Raw genomic sequence first — 18,327 nt, 5'->3', positions numbered from 1 at the left:
ACTTAAATATAAGTAAATATTAAAGTTTTGTCTGGTCCATTAAAGACAAGACATTGATGTTTATATCTGAATAAAAAAATTAACCAAAAGTGATAGGCCAAGTAATATAACTCCCATCTATAAATTCAGTATTAATAAAAACCACCACAATAATTTACAGCATTTTGCTGTAAATTTTCTGGATGCTGTAACCACTAGTGTAGTAGACCATGAGCTTTGCAATTACAAGCAGAAACAAATGGATATGAACAAATAGAGATCATCATAACATACAAACACTACCTCAAACTAAAAGTTCAAACAGCAGCCTTACATGATAAATGTCATCTACTTTAAGAATAATGTAAAAGAACCCGATATGTTCCTGATAAGAATGCGGTGTTATAAAAAGCCCTCCAGTAGAGCAAGTGTAGACATCCATCCAGATATCTATTAAAAAAAATAATTTCACTTATTCAGTCCAAGAATAACAAACTGTATCCACGCAAAAGATAATGTAAGAAAAAAAGAGAAATAGAAAAGAATAGATTGCCTTTTATTGTCACTATACACATGTACAATTAGTTTAACATTAAGAGCAATTCCTACCCAGTGCAGACGTGTAAAAATGATGTGGTAAGGTATCAGCCACTATCTGTTATATCAGCAACTATAAAATATTGGATTTCTTGATAGATTTTGATCTAAAATGTGAAAAACTGCTACATTAATATTTGGCAATCAACTGAGTAAAGCACTTTATATAATATGACATCAAAGTGCTTGGAAGTACTGATGAAGTTTAAATATTTGAAAAGTCAAACCAATATGAAATAAAGTAACAATGATTTTTAATTGAAGAAGATACTGACAGTATACACTATGCATTGATTATATTTCATTTTGTAAAAAAAAACTTGCTGAAGTGCTGACCCCTTAAAAAATGTTCTAAAGGCTATTCTGCTGGACTGATGCAGCATCTCTGTGCATTTCTCAATAGTTACAGAGCATCTTACTGAACGTGAAGAGCCTTGAAAATTCTGCCTGACATATCATTACAATGAACATTAGATTACTACCATCTGTGACTGGCAATCTAATGCGTTTACATTGCATTTCCTGTTATAATGAGCATAATAATGGTGGTTTCCTGCAGTGTTTCAAGAGTGAGAAGAAATTAATAATTTTCAGTGATTGACATAAAGGCCAAGCACCTGAATTACATTCAATATAAAATTCCACAACCTCCTACTAATAAATGTTCACACTGCTCTAAGATACATATAACATTTAAGAGCGTTTGAATATATGAATTCAAGCAAAAGCAACAGGTAGCAGTTGAAGCCTCGCAGTGGTTTGTTTTTATTAACTACAGAAGTTCTATACCTCCCTCTATGTAGAGACAGCGTCTAGTCATAAAAGCCAGCCGCTTGTCAAGGTGAGTAGCCTATGACAGCCCATGACCCTGGGCAAGTGCATACAATGATTAATATGGGACAGGTGTCACAGTTAACATCTGATAATTTCCAAATCTCATCTGATGGCTGGTAGAGGTCACTATTACTGTAACACTGTGTCACCAAATTCTGCCATGGGTCATGGCAGAACTACAAACACCAACATCTGCAGCTGCTTGACCTTCATAGCAGCTATGTCTTTTTCTAAATCAGTGGAGCTCATCTTTTTAGATATGCAGTCTGGCATTTCCATTTTCCATTTTATCCAAGTCATTTCACATGTATAAACTAATAACAATTACCATAATAATCCCCACTGCATAAATTACTGACAGAAAATGTTATATTGAGTATGTCGAGGGAAAATAATTTTTAAAAGATGCAGGAGAAAGTGCAAAGAACCGACAAAATATCAAATGTTGCGTGATCCCCATTTCTATCAAATGCATAGCTAGGGTCCAGGCCTGAAACTATTAAGACATAGAGCACTACAAAAGAACATCAATATTTAGCTGATAATATCTCTGGAAGACAAAGTAAATTTAAAGTTTATAAATTTGCATGCATCTTGTTTTCCTTCGTTTTGGTCCCAGGGGAGATATGTTTTTTTAATCTCTTTGTGCCAGCGCCTGACAGAGCTTTAATTGGGAGCAGTCTTTTTTTTTTATTCTTACAATGTCATGGTTCAGTTGTGCTGGCAATAATAGTTAGGATCCAAGCATGAATGCAGCACTGAGAAGTTTCAGAGGCCATCTATTGGGAAGGGATGCTGGAACAGGAAAGCAGGCAGAAATGGCAGGAAAGCATTGTTGAATATATGGCAAGAAGGGAGAGTGAGGAGTCACCTGTTTATTGTGTGGAAATGCTGACAAAATAAGATGACTGTGAAGAAATATATAATCTGATGAGCACAGAGGAGAAAACAAGAGCAGGGTGACTACTGGAAAGGTAAGGGTCATTTAAATAGTGAGAGAGCTCACATAATTGATGCTAGTTTTAATCTTGAGCCTACATTGGCCAATGTAGGTACACGGCACACGCTTTGTAACTCATTCCATGTGATGCTAGTCAATCAAAGCCTTTATTCAGAATACGAATTTTACGAATTTTTTTTATTTATATAGCCCCAAATCACAACAACAGTGGTCTCAAGGCGCTTTATATTGTAAGGTAATACATACAGAGAAAAACCCAGCAATCATATGACGCCCTATGAGCAAGCACTTTGGCGACAGTGGGAAGGAAAAACTCCCTTTAAACAGGAAGAAACCTCTGGCAGAACCAGGCTCAGGGAGGGGCGGCCATCTGCCGCGACCGGTTGGGGAGAGAGAAGGAAGACAGGAAAATGCTTCCACTGTGAGATTAGATGCAAAATCAGGTTTAAGGCTGAGATGGTCTACATGTGAAATGTAGGAAAGGAAAAACTTAAACTATGCCTTTTTATTATAAACACTTGATTTGAAGTCTTTTTCAAAAGCTGTATTTTATTTTTGACCGCTGATCTTAAATTCTCTTAAATGAGAATAGAAGATTTTACTTTTTTATTATTAAAGTTCCACCCAGTTTTATTTGTGAAAATTAATTCAACATTGTTGGAATACTGCTGAATAGTACTGTGTTTTATCTGAAAGCCAGTTTTTGAATATAAAGTACATGGTTGGGATACTTTCAAATATGTTGCATTTTATTATGATACAACTTTCTGAAAATGCTTTCTTTCTTTTCTTAAATTTGATCTAGATCTGATCTCGACAGAGACCGCAGATGAAGGCGAGGAGAAATATAGTTCTTTACAAAAGTCCCCCAGTGGAATTTAACTTTTTATCCCTTCAGTGCCCCATAATAGCAAATGTATGTTACGGTCCATGTGCATAAACATTAGAAATTAAACATTAGGCCCCAAGATTATCCAGACAATAATTATTCATTTTAATGTGGCAGAAGGGGAATAAGAAAGTATTAACTTACTTCCTAATACAGGAGAGAGCCGCTAATGCTGCCAAGCACCATCTAGCGCAGTAACATAATTTGCTTAGGGTACAGAAAGCCTTTCGCTAAATTAATTCTCTGAAATTCAATGCTGCTAACTCAATCACAAAATTGTACCCAGTATAATGGAGAGGCTGCAGGAGTGAAGACACCTGCTAAGTTCTCCTACACAGCTGATACACGATGTAGTATTAAGAGTGCAGGGAATCCTGCATTCTACAGGAAGCACGTAAGGGCAAAGGATGGATGTTGAATTTCTTGAATAACTTAAATTTCAAGACACAAAGTCTTAAATTTCAATTAACAATATATTTCAGTATTGTTAACATTTATCCATATCTTCTGTGCAACTTTTGATTCCAAATCAAATCATCTAGTACTCATTGTAAATAAAGCTTACATAATGTAAACATTACCAGTACGAGTGAGTACATACATTTTGCACAAAAGCTTTGTGAGATAATTACAGCAATCAAATAGTCAGGATAAACAATAAATTAAACAAGCCTGAAGCTTCAGAAGATAGGATGAACAAACCACTCAAACAGCCGTATATTACTTTATAAGTATAAGTAAACATACACTCAAAAATTGAAAGGCTCTGATATGCAATAAAGACACATTTTCAAAAATGCTACTTGTATTTTCACAGTATTTTACCTGTGTTTTGCATACATGTCAAAGACATCATATTAATGGCTTTGCTTCCCCGCCCAATCCTGTTTTTATAGTTATTAAATCCAAAATGCCACCAGGTATCTGTTCTTAGTTTTGGCATTGGCTTCAGTAGACACAGATCAAACTGATTCAACTGACGCTGGTTCACTAGAATTGGACCTCATTCTGTGACGAATCAAACGTGCAAAAGTGTCCAGACAAACTGGGTTAAAGCTTCTGAAAATCAACAGAAAATGGAATACATAAAGAAATCAGATGTCTATGTTTTATGGTTTATTACTGGATCATTCAAATGGAGCCCAACCGTATTACGGGCCCTGTTATCTAACAACTGTGGCCAAAGCTTTTTGTTGGTTCATCATGCTAAGTCAACTTTGCTTCTCTCCATGAATCTATCCCTTGATAATTACACTGGTGAGGGTTCATAAAACAAATTATAGAGATGGAGTGTCACATTACATCAGCCGTTTAGTCCACAGTCAGTGGCTGAGATTAGTGTACAGGTTAGATTTACTACATGGGATATGTCCGTGTTGCTGTCCATGTGTGTCAGCTATTTATAGTCAGAGATGACATATACTCATTTCATTTCTGGCTACACTTATTAAAACTGAGTAAAGAAAAAATGTATTGATTTAAAGTAAAGATGCAAAATTAAATGGAGTGCATAAGAGGCAATTAGCCAAGTGCTTGGTTTGCAATTTATGTAATCTGTCTGGGTATGTTGACCTTGATCACTAAGATAAATTAAACTGGTAAAGGAGAAAAAAACCCAATTACTTCTCGTTACACTGAACTGCATCTCTCCCTGTCTCTTCTGCCACCATTTGCCTGTCTTTCCTATCAGTAGTTCCTGTTCTATTGCCATCTTCCCTCTTTTGAGTGCATCTGGCATGTGTGTCTGAGAGACAGGGAGAAGGGAAGGAGGAGAGGAGGCATAGTCCAGACATCTCTCAGTGAGGGGTAGAGGCTGGACCACACAGATAAGCCTTTCTTCCTACCACCAGCAAATAGAGAGGGCTTTGTGGGAAAAGGATAAGCATCCAATTGATTTCAGGTTTGAAAATGGAAAGTGCACTCTATAATAACTAAATCTGAGAGAGCAGGAATGGTGAGCACAACAACACATAAGAAATATTTGACCATCAACAATGCAATGCTTCTTTTACATGATATTAACTGTACTGACAGTGCAGCTTTTAGTATGACTATCTTTTGCTCTCTTACCATCACATTATCTCTCAGAGGATGTCACCATAAAAATACATATGGAGATGTCACTCATTTGATTTAATCCACAATATACTGGATAAACAGCAGAAATCTAATGGGAGAAAGCTTTGCAAATTCCGCAAGAGATAACACATGAGATGTCAGATTCATTTGGTTCCAAGGCTAGTCCGTTTCCCTTGGGTGGAAAAGTTCTCTGTTTTCAGTGGGTTTAAAAAATGTAATCAGGACAAAAGGGAAATCATCTAGTTTTGTCAACACATGAGCAGAAATGCAACTGGAAAATATTCAATTCAGAGTGCCATCTGTGAACATCTATAAAGATAAAAAACAAGTCATGTTATTTCCTTAAATGAATAAGTCCAGTTACTTTTTAAGCTTTAGCCTTAAAAGGTCATATGTAGTGAGATAAAAAGAGTAAAAGAATGGAAAAGACACTTAAATTTAAGCGGTAAGTGTACATTATATTTTAAATTTTCACCTACTTTGTCACCAGACAGCCCTCTTCTTGTGGATAACTAAAGCATATTCAAGCTATTTTACAATGTGTTTGTGATATGTGTAACTTTGGTGTTTTAAAGCTTAGTTGCAGTAACAAATGGAAGTTGCTTTTGAAATTAGGTATCGGTAGCACAAAATATGCATTTAATCACAAATTGGCATGCTGTCATAAATTACAATAAATGTTGTGTGTGGGAATTCTGTGGAGCATCCACAGAATTCCCACACACAACATTTATTGTAGTAGATGAAACATTTTTCACAAATATTTCATCTATTGGTATCAAACTCAGAGTATGGTATTTAGTGTACAGTGTAAGCTTACAGAGGTTGCTGTAAACAGAATAACCAGTGACAGTGAAATCAGCAAAAATGCACACGATCTGATCAAGTTACGATAGTGGCCGTGTCCATCTGGACTGGTTGGTCCTCTCAATGCTTTATCATATAATGAATGGAAGCTTTCTGATGGTGTAGATGACATAAAAGATGTAGACTCTATCCCAGATGTTGCAAATTTCTTAAGCTTATGTGTAATTTCCCAAAGGACAATTTGTATTCACTCATCTGGCCTTATTCCTGGGCTTTCAGGCTAGTCTTTTCTACACTTCCAGTTCTTCACTATTAAACGTGATTCTGTTATCATCACCCCGACCCAATCTTTTGTTGCCCACCTTCTGTGAACCAATCAGCCACTGCTCTGCATGCTTTAAATCTCAATGCTTTTCTTCATTCATGCAACTCACCGCTTCCACCTCATCTTGGCCAGTTGTCCAAGTCTCCACCTGCTTTGCCTCTACCACCAGCGTCTATACTGGGAGGGGGGCTAATCTTTACTTCCACAAATTATGATGAGGCTCTCAAACAGTTTCTCCTTAATAAAATAACTTCAGTAAAGGTTACCAGGTTGTTATACAGTATACAGTTTTCACAGGCTTTCACCTCTTTTTTTAATTTTCTGGCGAAAATAAAACACAGCACATCAGGATAAACACCTCATAACGAATAATTGGGCTTCTTTTGAAGCCTGGGCACCTTGTAATTATTGAGTCAACCTCCTCATATTAAATCAAATGTGAAACCATCAATCTGACAGAAAAACTGCCTGAAACTGGGATATACAACAGGACAATGATCCCAAGTACACCAGCAAATTTGTAGCATAATGGGTCAAAAAATAAAGAATCAAAGTGTTTCAATGGTCTAGCCAAAGTCCAGACCTCAGTCCAACTGACTTGCTGCAGCGAGATGTTGAGAGAGCTTTCCATAAACAAATATTTGCAAACTTTAATAACTTAAAGCAATGTTGTAATGAAGAGTTGGCCAAAATTCCTTGATAATGGTTTTAGAGACTGATAAAGACACTCATAAAATGATTACTTAATGTTACTGCTGCTAAAGATGATTCTACAACCACAACCATTCTACTTTTCACAGGACTTTGCTGTTCAGCATGTTTTCTGACTCTTCAAAACTGTTCATCTTATTGTCATTTTCAGTGTGTGGAGCAATTTTCAATAAACTGTTACTATGTAATAAAGAAATGTGGCAGCTAGTACAAAAGAGAAGCTTGACAGCTGAGGTAAAAAAGGCTTCATCTTAATAAAAAAAACATGTCAATATTTTAAAGAAATACATGTAAAATAATGTTGATGTTGGCCTTTTTAAAAGTCATTAATAATAAAAAAAATATAGAAACTCAATAGAGAAGTATTTTAAGACTATTAGTGTGCATGCTGGTGTCTGAGGAAATGTTCTTCAAGGACAGCTTGCTTATATTACATATTGAATTTTTGATTGTGACAACATTTTCATCTACTTACTAGCGAGGGCTACACTGCATGAAAGACATGGGGAAAAGTCATCTAAATGACCTTAGGGCTGTACATGACAGGTGAGGCGATTAGAGAGGATGAAGCCGATGCTCTAATCAGTATTTTGTTCCCCTACTTCTCATGTCTACCACTTTGCTACAGCACAGGAAGCTATAATTGACTCTGCCTTTTACTTTGAATTCCCTAGTTTCTCCTCTGCAGCAGATATGCACTTAGCAACTGGACAGTAACACTGGGGTAACCACAGATTCAAAGATTGGTTGTTAATATAATTGACTATGACGCAATTGCGCAGCATGCTCCAAATTCATGATTAAAGTGAAATACTTAAAAAAAAGAAAGAAGTGAAACCTATGCAGAAATTTTTTTTAAAGATCCCCTCTGGACACGCTTATTAATACAATTATCCAATCAGCTTTTAGGTCATGTTCACATTGATAAATATAATTGGCTTTATTTTGTATATGAGATTGCGGAGTTACTGATCTTATAAAATGTTCATATTTCAAGAGTTGGGAGAAAATGGATAGAGGGATTAATAACAGCAATTATAGGTTTTACTTTTGTCAATCAAGCACAAAAATCAGTTAAAAAATACATTTGGCATCAGCAGGATGAATCTAGACCGGTGGTTGTAGTGTAATGCTATGGGTATGTTTTCATCACACTACAAACTTTATTACCAGTCAATGTTTGATGATCTGATTTAGAATTGCTTTAAGCAACTCTTAATATCTTCTATATTTGCTATTTTCAGCGTGAGAATGACCACACCACAAAGGAAAGGTTATCTCAAACTGATGTAATGGAGAGAATAGTGATTGCAATGTTCCCCAGATCTGAAGTAAATCCAACAGAAATTTGTACCTGAAATGTGTAGCTGTGGAAACTGTGAGGGCCACAAACCATATACCACATTTTAAAGCAATGCTTCAATATATTGTCCATACAAAGAAGAGCCCATTATTAAAAGCAAACAGAAGCCTCACTCAGCATTAGTAAGGTGTTCTTTTCAAAACACTTGGTGATAAAGTAAATAACAACTAGTTTAGTACATAATACATACAAAGTGATTTCGGAGACATCCATAAAATGCAAAAAATGCATTTACATTTGTTTTTTTAAAAGGACCAGGATGTAGGTTGTAAAACTTGCTCCCACACCTTGACGGCTGTATCTCTACTGACGTGCAAAGTGCTGCTAAAATGGATTAGTGACATGGCCCTGATACGAACTTCATCTGTAACTCTTTTGACATTCTTCTTGCTTTTGGCACTACAAATCTCTCAGAGCCAAGATGTGTTTTGAATGGCGCCTGCTCATTGCTATACTGTTCTCTGAACTGATTTCAGTCATTTATATGCAATATGCGTGGCAAAGAGTGTATCAGCCTTAGAAGCCAGCAACTACAATTGTTATTTAAACATATTTACTTCCTTAGGTTAAGCAAGAAAGCTAAATGTCAAATAAATTTCATATAGCCATCAGATGTTTTGGCTTGCCCTGCCCTCTCAATCTGAGTGATATCAAGAACTATTCATTTATTATTCTGACTAGAACATCTCAACGGAGGCCTAAAAATTAGCACATATGTATTATTCAAAGGCTTTTTCCTTACTGACTGCATGAATAGATATGACTCACATTCATTTCACTAATACATGAAGTAAGTTTTCTGGTCACCCCGGGCGTAAACGAGTAAACTGAATACTGTATACAAAGATGACGCTGTGTGAGAACACTAATGAGTCATTAGCTTAATCTATAAATTGGCAACAAGAAACTAAAATGCACAGACAGCAGCGCTTTTCAAAAATAATGTGTTTTTCAAATACGTTTTAATTAACATGGCTAAGATGCAGCAGTGAGAGAGCAGTAATGTCATAATGGCTGAAAATTTCAGTGAACAGAAGAAAAGCATGAATGGAGTTGTGGGTGAATCAGGCCAACTTAAGCTACCTCTCTGAGTCTACACTAGACATCTGTCTTGCCATTGCACTTGAATGTGTGCAGCTTTCCAGTGACAAAGACCTAATGTTCTGTGCCACATTCATGGAACCCTTTCGTAGCTTGCATATGGCAGTAACAATGAACAATCACTGTGCATTTGGCTGGCATTTTCTACCTTGTGTCTGACCTCAGTATGCATAGATGCATTTCTCACAAAAATTAAAGGAACACTTTATAAACACATCAGATCTCAATGGGATAAAATCATGCTGGATATCTATACTGATAAGGACTGTGTAATGTGTTAGGAACAAAAGGATGACACATGATCTGATGGCCGCCCCTCCCTGGGCCTGGTTCTGCCGGGGGTTTCTTTCTGTTGTTACGGGCAGGCATCGTTTGTGTTTGTTTTTTGCGAATAATACACTGTGGTTATGTTAATTCAGCTGTCCATGGGCCTGGCTGTGATTGGCGTGCGGATATACAGCTCTGGAGTGACTGGTTCCAGCTGGAGGACCCGCCTATTAAATGAAGGCTGGAGCGCCGCCGGTGAGAGGTTCTCGCGTTTCTCCCAATGTCCAAGCAGTATCCTGTGACAGCCGCTGGCTGCAGTTTCTCTGCAACAGTTGAGGAAGTGGAGTGGGTAGAGGTGAGCTGCCGTTGCTTTTGATCACCCGTTTTCTCCTGTTTTTTTAATAAGTTAAGGAGGTCAGACTCTGTCTTTATTTTTGGCTCTTGTTTTGGTAAGGTTAGGTATGTTGGAATCAGTTTAGATTTGTTCTGTTTATTATTTTGGCCTTGGCTCACCCCGAGGTGTTAAAACTCCCGTTTTGTTGTTCCTCTTTTTATCACATTAATCACATTGTAACGAACGGATTTGTTTCATGTCACTGCTTGGGTCTTGGGGGGGGGGGAGGGGGGGGGGGGGGGGCGGTGAGTGCTTCACTCATGTTATGACCTGGCCCCTAGACGAAGACTGTTTAAAGGGAGTTTTTCCATCCCACTGTCGCCAAAATGCTTGCTCATAGGGGGTCATATGATTGTTGGGTTTTTCTCTGTATGTATTATTGTAGGGTCTACCTACAATATAAAGCGCTTTGAGGCGACTATTGTTGTGATTTGGTGCTGTATAAATAAAAATGAACTGAATTGAAAATTACAATTAGAGAGGGATGAATTCTAAGACACCACCTCAAATCAAAGTTTAAAAAAGTCAGGCCAAACATTATCATGCACCAGCAGGAACCCAGGACCCACTGCACCAGTGTAGAGTCTTACAATGAGTCATAGGATTTCATTCCAATTTCTAATGGCAGTCAGGATGCCATTGCCTAGCCTGTCTGTCAATTGATATGCCTCCCCAGACCATCACTGACCCACTACGTAACTGTTCATCCTAAATGATGTTACAGGCAGCATAACAGACCTTTTCATGTCTGTCATGTGAACTCAGATGTGAAAAGCTCTCATATGTGAAAAGCACAATTAGGCTCAACAGTGGCAGGCAGTGAACACAGCGGCCATTCAAGGACGTTGGGCCCTCAAGACACATTCATGAAGTCCGTTTCTGATTGTTTGGTCAGAGACACTCACACCAGTGGGCTGCTGGATGTCATTTTGTAGTTCTGCAGTGCTCATCCTGTTTCTCTTTGCACAAAAGAGTAGATACCGGTCCTGTTGTTAGTCCTGTCCAGCTCTCATAGAGCAATTGCCTGTCTCCTAGAATCTCCTCCATGATCTTGAGACTGTGCTGGGAGACACAGCAAACCATCTGGCAGTAGCATGAACTGATGTGCCGTCTTGGAGGAATTGGACAACCTGTGAAACCTCTGTAGGGTCCAGGTATGGCCTCGTGCTACCAGTAGTAAAACTGAAAACCCTCTCTTGCACTTCTTGGCAATTTTATTGATATCAAAACAGCCTCTCTGCTACTTATCTGACCACATTAATCCCAGAGGTCTAACTGACTTGATTCTATACTGTGATTAAAAAGTGTTCCTCTAATATTTTTGAGTGATGTATACAGCATTTATATACATATAGCTAGTTTAAAGGGCAACTGTGGCTTTTCCACATGCATTTTTCTGTACGTATGAATGGCTGGATGATCAGAAGAGACAGGTTTCACACCAGACACCTACCAAGCTTAACATTTTGCATCAAAGTCACACTAATATATAAGGTGTAATGAATAAGTTCAGAGAGTCGGGCTTTAAAAATCAGAATCCACACTGGAATTGAATTTGGCAGGTTTTCCCTTGAAGATATCTTTTGATGTATCTTCAGGATACTTTTAGCACCGCTGCTATTTTTAGATCAGTCCCTTGAAGCAGTGATATGACCACTTAGACTTGTTCATCTGTGATTTTAAAAGGACCCAAATTTCATGTGAAGGATCATAGCTGGTGACAAGAACTAGATCTCTGGCTATGACAGAGCAGTTTTCAACAGCTTTTGGTCCAAGAGTCCACAGTTTCCGAGCCTAAAGGTAGCACATTAAGTGTGGATTTTCGCTACTTCTCTTCAAAAAATTAAAAACATAATTTCAAGGACTGCCATTTTAGCACAATGAAAGAGAGCCAGTGCATATCACTAAAGAGCAAGCGTAAGCAGACAGAAGGCGACCAATCAATCTAAAGATATCAGCCAGACTTAGACCAGCTAGTCATGCACAAGAAGATGATCCTGACGGCTCAGCTATGGCTTTGGATATTGCTGAGAAATTGGATATTTCTCTTGTTATAAGCTCTAATCTTATATAATGTTCACTCTATAAACTTAGTCAATTAATAATATTCCAGGTTTCTAGATTAGTGTAGTTTGTGTAAACTGTATAGATACTTCCTTGAATACTATTTACAGTAGAAATCTATAAACAAACTCATCTCTGGTGAAAGTTAGTGTGGTTTTCCATTCAAAGATTCCATAATTATATTTTTTGTAACAGATGATTAGACTTTAATGTCATTTTCTTGTATTAATATCATTCTAATATAATTTCTCTAAATGGGAACTTGTATTAGAACTTCAGTTTATCAGCTAAACTCATTAAAACTGAAGTAAAACTAAAAAGCAACAAAACATGATTAAATAGCAGAAAGCACTGAAGAACATACATGTATGAATGTAAAACTTCAAAGGCAGACAGTCTCAGAATGTAGGTCAGAAATCACATCAGATAAAATAAAAGATTAAGATTTTTTTAAACCAGGCCAATTACATTCCTGTGTCACATTTCACATAGCTCCACATTCTCTAACCACACTCTACATCAGCAGAGAGTAAAAAGGAGAGAGCAGTTGTGCACACTTAGGTATAGATATGATGTTGAGATCAAGTTCCATCATGCTTTGTCTTATCTCTGTATCAATTTTTATCTAAACCAATCACAGGAGTATCTATAAAACACAAATAAATCACCTCATTTAAACACACATGTAACATGCTCTACAACAAATAAATGTGCCAGAAATTTCATCTCTTGTCTTACCTGATCCCACGGACAGATGATCCCTCCAGAAAACATAAAAAGGTAACCCATGGCAACCAAACAAGCCCAGATGACCAGGGAGAAAACACGTAAAAGCTTCTTGAAGACAGACTCAATGCAGACAAGCACAAATACAGCCAGGAATATGGCCAGTGCCGTGGGTACAGTGATTACAAAGGCCACATGGTCCGCAATGTTCTGGAAAAGGACAGAATAAAAAAAAATAGAGCATCAGAAAGAAAAAGTGAGACATGTGGATGGACATTTTAAGAGGGAAGTGAATTTATCAGACAACTGAAGAATAATCGGAGCAAAATACCCTTTCCTACAAATTCAAAGGGCAGATTTCTTGAGAGGACACAAAACAACCTTTGTAATAAAAAACATTTCCCTGTCTCTTTCTGCCTTAATATTCTAAAAATAGAGCAGCCGAGGCAGATGTGTGCATGTAAACGTACACGCCTGCCATAAAAACTAACTAGGGATGGTGGATATAAATGAACACTTACATACAAATATGTCAGCCTAAAGAAAACACTGTATCACAGCTCCTGGTAAACTGAATAAGACTGAGAAAAAACAAAGCCAAACCAAACAAAATGCTAATAACCTAAAAGGAAAAAAAAAAAAGGAGTAAAACTAAGTGCCCCCAAAGGATAAATCATGAGTTCACAAGTTTCTATGCAGACCTGTGGGAACTAAGTGCACCCCATGACTCAGTGAATTGCAGAACCACCTTTGGCAGCAAAAACTTACAGTAATAATTTTCTGTAAAGCAGGATCAGAATTTTGGTTCACCCTTCCTTACAACATTGCTTTAGTTCATTGAGGTTTTGGAGGTATGTGTTTATTCACAGCTCTCTGCAGCAATTCCGTTGGATTGAGCTCTATACTCAGCCACTGCAACACCTCAATTCTTTTCTTTTTCAGCCATTCTGTTATAAATTTGCTGCAGTGCAAAGGATCATTGTCCTTTTGCAGGGCCCTTCTGGTCAAGCTTTAGCCATTGCATAGATGGCATCACATTTCACTCCAAAATGCTTTGCTATAAAGACGTGTTCATGACTAACTGAATGAGTGGAACCTGCCCCGGTCTTGGGGCTGCAAAACAAGTCCAAATCATCAGCCCTCCACCACCGTGCTTGGCAGCTGGTGAAGTATTTGTGCTGGAATGCTGTGTTTGGTTTTCACCAGAAATAACTTGTTCAATAAATCTTGCTGTTTTTTGTTCAGAGGCACTTTTTTGGCAACTATTACAAATAAGCCATACTTGTTTAGTCTTTTTCTAAGTGTCCCGTCATGAACTTTAACATTTAACATGCAAACTGAACCTGTAGAGGCTGAGATGTCGCTCTTGAATTTTTTGCAGTTTCTTTGAGCATTGCACAGTCTTTGGGATATATTTTCTGGGACATTAACTCCTGGGAAGATTGTGGCAACACACACCAATTTCCAAACTTTATAGAGGTGGTCACACTTGACGATGAGGAGGAAAACAGTGCATTTGATTAGCAGCGCCTGACTGCTATGTACTTTTGATTCCTATGGAAGCAGTAAGGGTGTACTTTGTTTTTTCACAGGACTGTGTTATTATATTATAGATAATAAGCTGTTCAATAACAATACATGCATCCATGTCCTGTCATATCCTCTTCTCAGTGTGCAATGATAGAATAAATTGGAGTGACAGGATGTTACACGGTCCAAGACAAAAACAGATACAAAAGTCGTTAACCAGTAATTAGCTGAAGTATTCATTATAGGTATGTTTAATTTCTTAAATACACTTAGATATGTAAGTTCTGATAAAATATTTAAGAGCTTCTCCAAGGTGGACATAAGAGGATAGGATGTTAAAGTGAGACACGAGCTGCCAGGCTTTGCCAGACTTCATCCCATCAGTGGTTTCACAGTGGTATGACGGGGGATGGAAGAGGGTCAGGACAGGGACATGGAGGCTGATGTGTCATATCATATCATATTTTGCTTTGGAGGAAATGAAATCTGTAAAACATTTCCAACATTTGAGATAAATCAATCTTCTTTGAGTTCAATGAGTAATTGTTTTCAATGTCAGTTCAGTATATATTAATTTAAAAACAGAGTTAGTAATTCACAGACGCGATGATATTAAGAGAACCTCATAAAGTAGCTTCCTCATCCATGGACACGATTGTCACATTTAAAAATAAAAAATATCCACTATATGAAGCAAAACCTAATCCAGACTGACAGCAACAATTAAGACTGTTTAAATTCTCATTTAACTAGTGCGTAAAAAACAATAGTCACTCATACAGTTAATTTAAAAGGCATTAATGTGTACTTCTCATTTACTGCAGCGTAATTACTAAAACAATTTTTATTCTTTCAATCAACTCTTTCAAAAGTGACCTGTTATTCTGCTAGCTTAACAATGCTTCTCTTTGCATTTATCCTCTTTGTAGCTCTCTCCTTCTCCTTATTTAGCCCCCCCACCCCCACCTATCCGCTGTCTTTTTCTCATGCGCAGTCAATGCACTGGGACATGAGAGGATGTGTGTGGCTGCAGAAAGCCACATAGAGTTTGTCTCGCCCAGAGCAGAGCTCCAAAACAGCACAGGATTTAGGTCAGCCAGCTAGGAGGATGGAGGGATGATGGGATATGAATAAAAAGAGAGACAGAAATATGAGGAGGTGATAGATGGCATGAGAACGGGATGATGGAGAAAAAAAATAGCAATCAGAAAATTCATGCATATCCAGCACAGGGATAGAGGAAAAATATATATAAATAAATACATAAAAATAAAAAACAGAAGGCAGAAGATGTTGAAACAGATAGTCTGAGCAGTGGGCAGGAAAAGATTTATTGAGAGGATTTTTCACTGTGTACCAACAAAAACATTATAAACAAAAACATTAACAAATATCTTTTTAATTGTATTTAATAGAACTGTTTTCCTAAAACTACAGTTTCCAAAGACTCTTGGTTGGTTCTGGTTTATGCTTCTTGCTTTAAGTTAATTATTAATGGTTTTAGGCGCATTTACCATGGGGTTAAAAATACTTCAATACTTTGATCTAGTTGAACATTTGTGTTAAATAATAAGTTCAAGATGAAGTTATCCTTCAGGCTGAGACTTAAGAATGACCACCTACCTTAATATCTCTCCATGTGGAAACCCATAACATCACTATTACAAGAGAGTGTACCTATAATATTTATAATCTAGTTTGGAAAACTTGTATCATGATTTGTTTCAGCAGTGGTTAGGAGTCAAACTATAAATCTATTATTCTAAAATTATTCTTGATTAAGATAAAAGAAAGAGCGAACCGTATACGACCTGCACGACCTTTCTGAAGTTCACACATAATTTTGAAGCATATATTTAACTGATAACAGTACAACTATAATATATCTAATGCTGTTTTTAAATTTGATGCCAGCAACATGTTTTAAAAACCTGAGATAGAGGCTTATTTCCCCACAGTGCTACATCACCTCTTCTTTTAACAGCACCTTGCTAAGTGTTTGGATACTGAGGGGACCAAATGCTGTTATGAAAGCAAAACGCTCCCATATTATTGCTTGATATTTGCCATTCTTTTCATTACATAATGCCATGAGTGTTTTCACTATAAGTCGACTGTAGACAGTATAGTTTAGCACCTGTTCGCCTACTACACAGTCATGCTGATGGAAAATGTGAAATGCTGTTTTTCTTGCTGAAATAAGCAAGATGTTCTCCAAAAATTATGAAATGTGGAGTAATGCTACCAAGATTGCATCAAGGAAACTGACCTTTGAACTTTGAGCTGAGAACAAGCCAGACGGTCTTTATTCTCTATAGCATAGAGAATGAGCCATCCATGGTTTTTGAACAAAATCTTACATTTTTAAATTTCAGATAACACACCAACTAACTGTAGGAAACTGCTCATTGTAGTCATCTGTAAGTCATAGTGCTGTTCAGACCTTTTGTTTGCAAGTATATTATCCCCATTGGAATTATTGTACCATTAAATTAATGTAAAGCAGTTTCTCACAGAGTAGTAAATCCCTACCTATCTTTATGACTTTTTCACAGCTTTTAAACAAGTATTTTGTTGCAGTTCTCATTTTCAAACACAATGTACTGCCTATTTTAGTAATAAAACTACCTTTCCTTCACTGAATAAATGTTTTTTATATGTTTTTTCAATATTTTAATGTGCTTTTTTTGCTTTTAACTGTACTGTACTGTACAGTACAAGTTGACAAAAGAGTGACAGTGTTTTTGCTGTAACTCTAGTACAGTAAGAAAAGCATTGTGAGCACAGGTCTTTTTAATAACGTAAAGGCAGAGCCATTATCATCCCATCAGAGCTGGTTGAAGCTTTACACTGTGCTGCAGTGTCAGCCAGTCTTAGTTGATAGTGCTGAATCCTGGTAATCTGCTAATGTTATTGTTTCAGTAATTAGGTATGAGCCTCAACTGAAAGCTAACACCTTTTCTGAACTATAAAATAGTGATGTTTGTGATATGTGAACTGCACAACATCTACATGCTTTAATATCTACTCACAGTTAAATAAAAACTAATGTTAGAAAAAATCTATCATTTTTTCATTTTAGGACACACATTCACCTCATCCCACACCATGGATACCACAAATATTATAACATGCAACAATTAAAAATGTATATAACATTATTAAAACATTATTAACTAAAAATGTGAAAGTTTCCAGATTATGATATGCTCGCTCATAAGATTTCAGCCTTTTTGATGTGTCATTTGTTACCTAATCAGACATTCATGATTTTGTTTCATACGAACTGATTGTCCATGCAAGGAACTGCAACAGCTGACTTTCCAACCACATGTTAGTGAGCTTGTCGGATACTACGCAAGACTTTCTAAATATTATGTGATATGTGTTCTGTGAGCCAGTGCTTTCTATGCAATACTGTGTCTTTGTATGTTTTAGACTGATCACTTCAAAACAACAGACACAGCAGAGACAGTAGGAGAGAGACACTTTTCTAGATTCGGCCAATGTCTAAAGAGTCCTCGTCTTCTTGGATGTATAACGGTATGAAGGTAAGAAGCTAATGAAGGACAGTCAAAAATGGAAGCAGAGCCAATGACCATAAACACTTATATTGTGCCATTTAAAGCATTTTTTTCACTTTATGAATTTTCAGATTTTTCCAGAAAAGATGCTCCATGAAAATAGTGAAATAAGGAAA

At 37.0% G+C, this 18,327-nt stretch overlaps 2 protein-coding genes across 10 annotated transcripts in view; one reads left to right on the top strand and one right to left on the bottom strand.

The window, feature by feature from the left end:
- Positions 1-18,123, top strand: part of LOC109204221 (dynein heavy chain 5, axonemal) — a 57,804-nt gene extending 39,681 nt beyond the window's left edge. The window contains exon 5 of the mRNA XM_025911419.1: positions 18,066-18,123. Within this exon, the coding sequence (XP_025767204.1) occupies positions 18,066-18,070 (5 nt within the window). The 3' untranslated portion in view covers positions 18,071-18,123. The remainder of the gene's footprint in view (positions 1-18,065) is intronic.
- The window catches only part of adcy2a (adenylate cyclase 2a), a 57,377-nt gene that overhangs the window by 32,334 nt on the left and 6,716 nt on the right, over positions 1-18,327 (bottom strand). For 7 of the 9 annotated variants that reach the window (XM_003443657.5, XM_025911412.1, XM_019364789.2 and 4 more), the window contains one exon: positions 13,110-13,307. The exons of the other annotated variants lie outside the window; for them this stretch is intronic. In XM_003443657.5, the coding sequence (XP_003443705.1) occupies positions 13,110-13,307 (198 nt within the window). The remainder of the gene's footprint in view (positions 1-13,109; positions 13,308-18,327) is intronic. 9 annotated transcript variants of the gene reach the window in all.

This window comes from Oreochromis niloticus, linkage group LG11 (assembly GCF_001858045.2).
Source record: "Oreochromis niloticus isolate F11D_XX linkage group LG11, O_niloticus_UMD_NMBU, whole genome shotgun sequence".
Taxonomy (NCBI): Eukaryota; Metazoa; Chordata; class Actinopteri; order Cichliformes; family Cichlidae; genus Oreochromis; species Oreochromis niloticus.
Note: the sequence above shows the minus strand (reverse complement) of the source record. Positions and strands in the feature narration are given on the sequence as shown.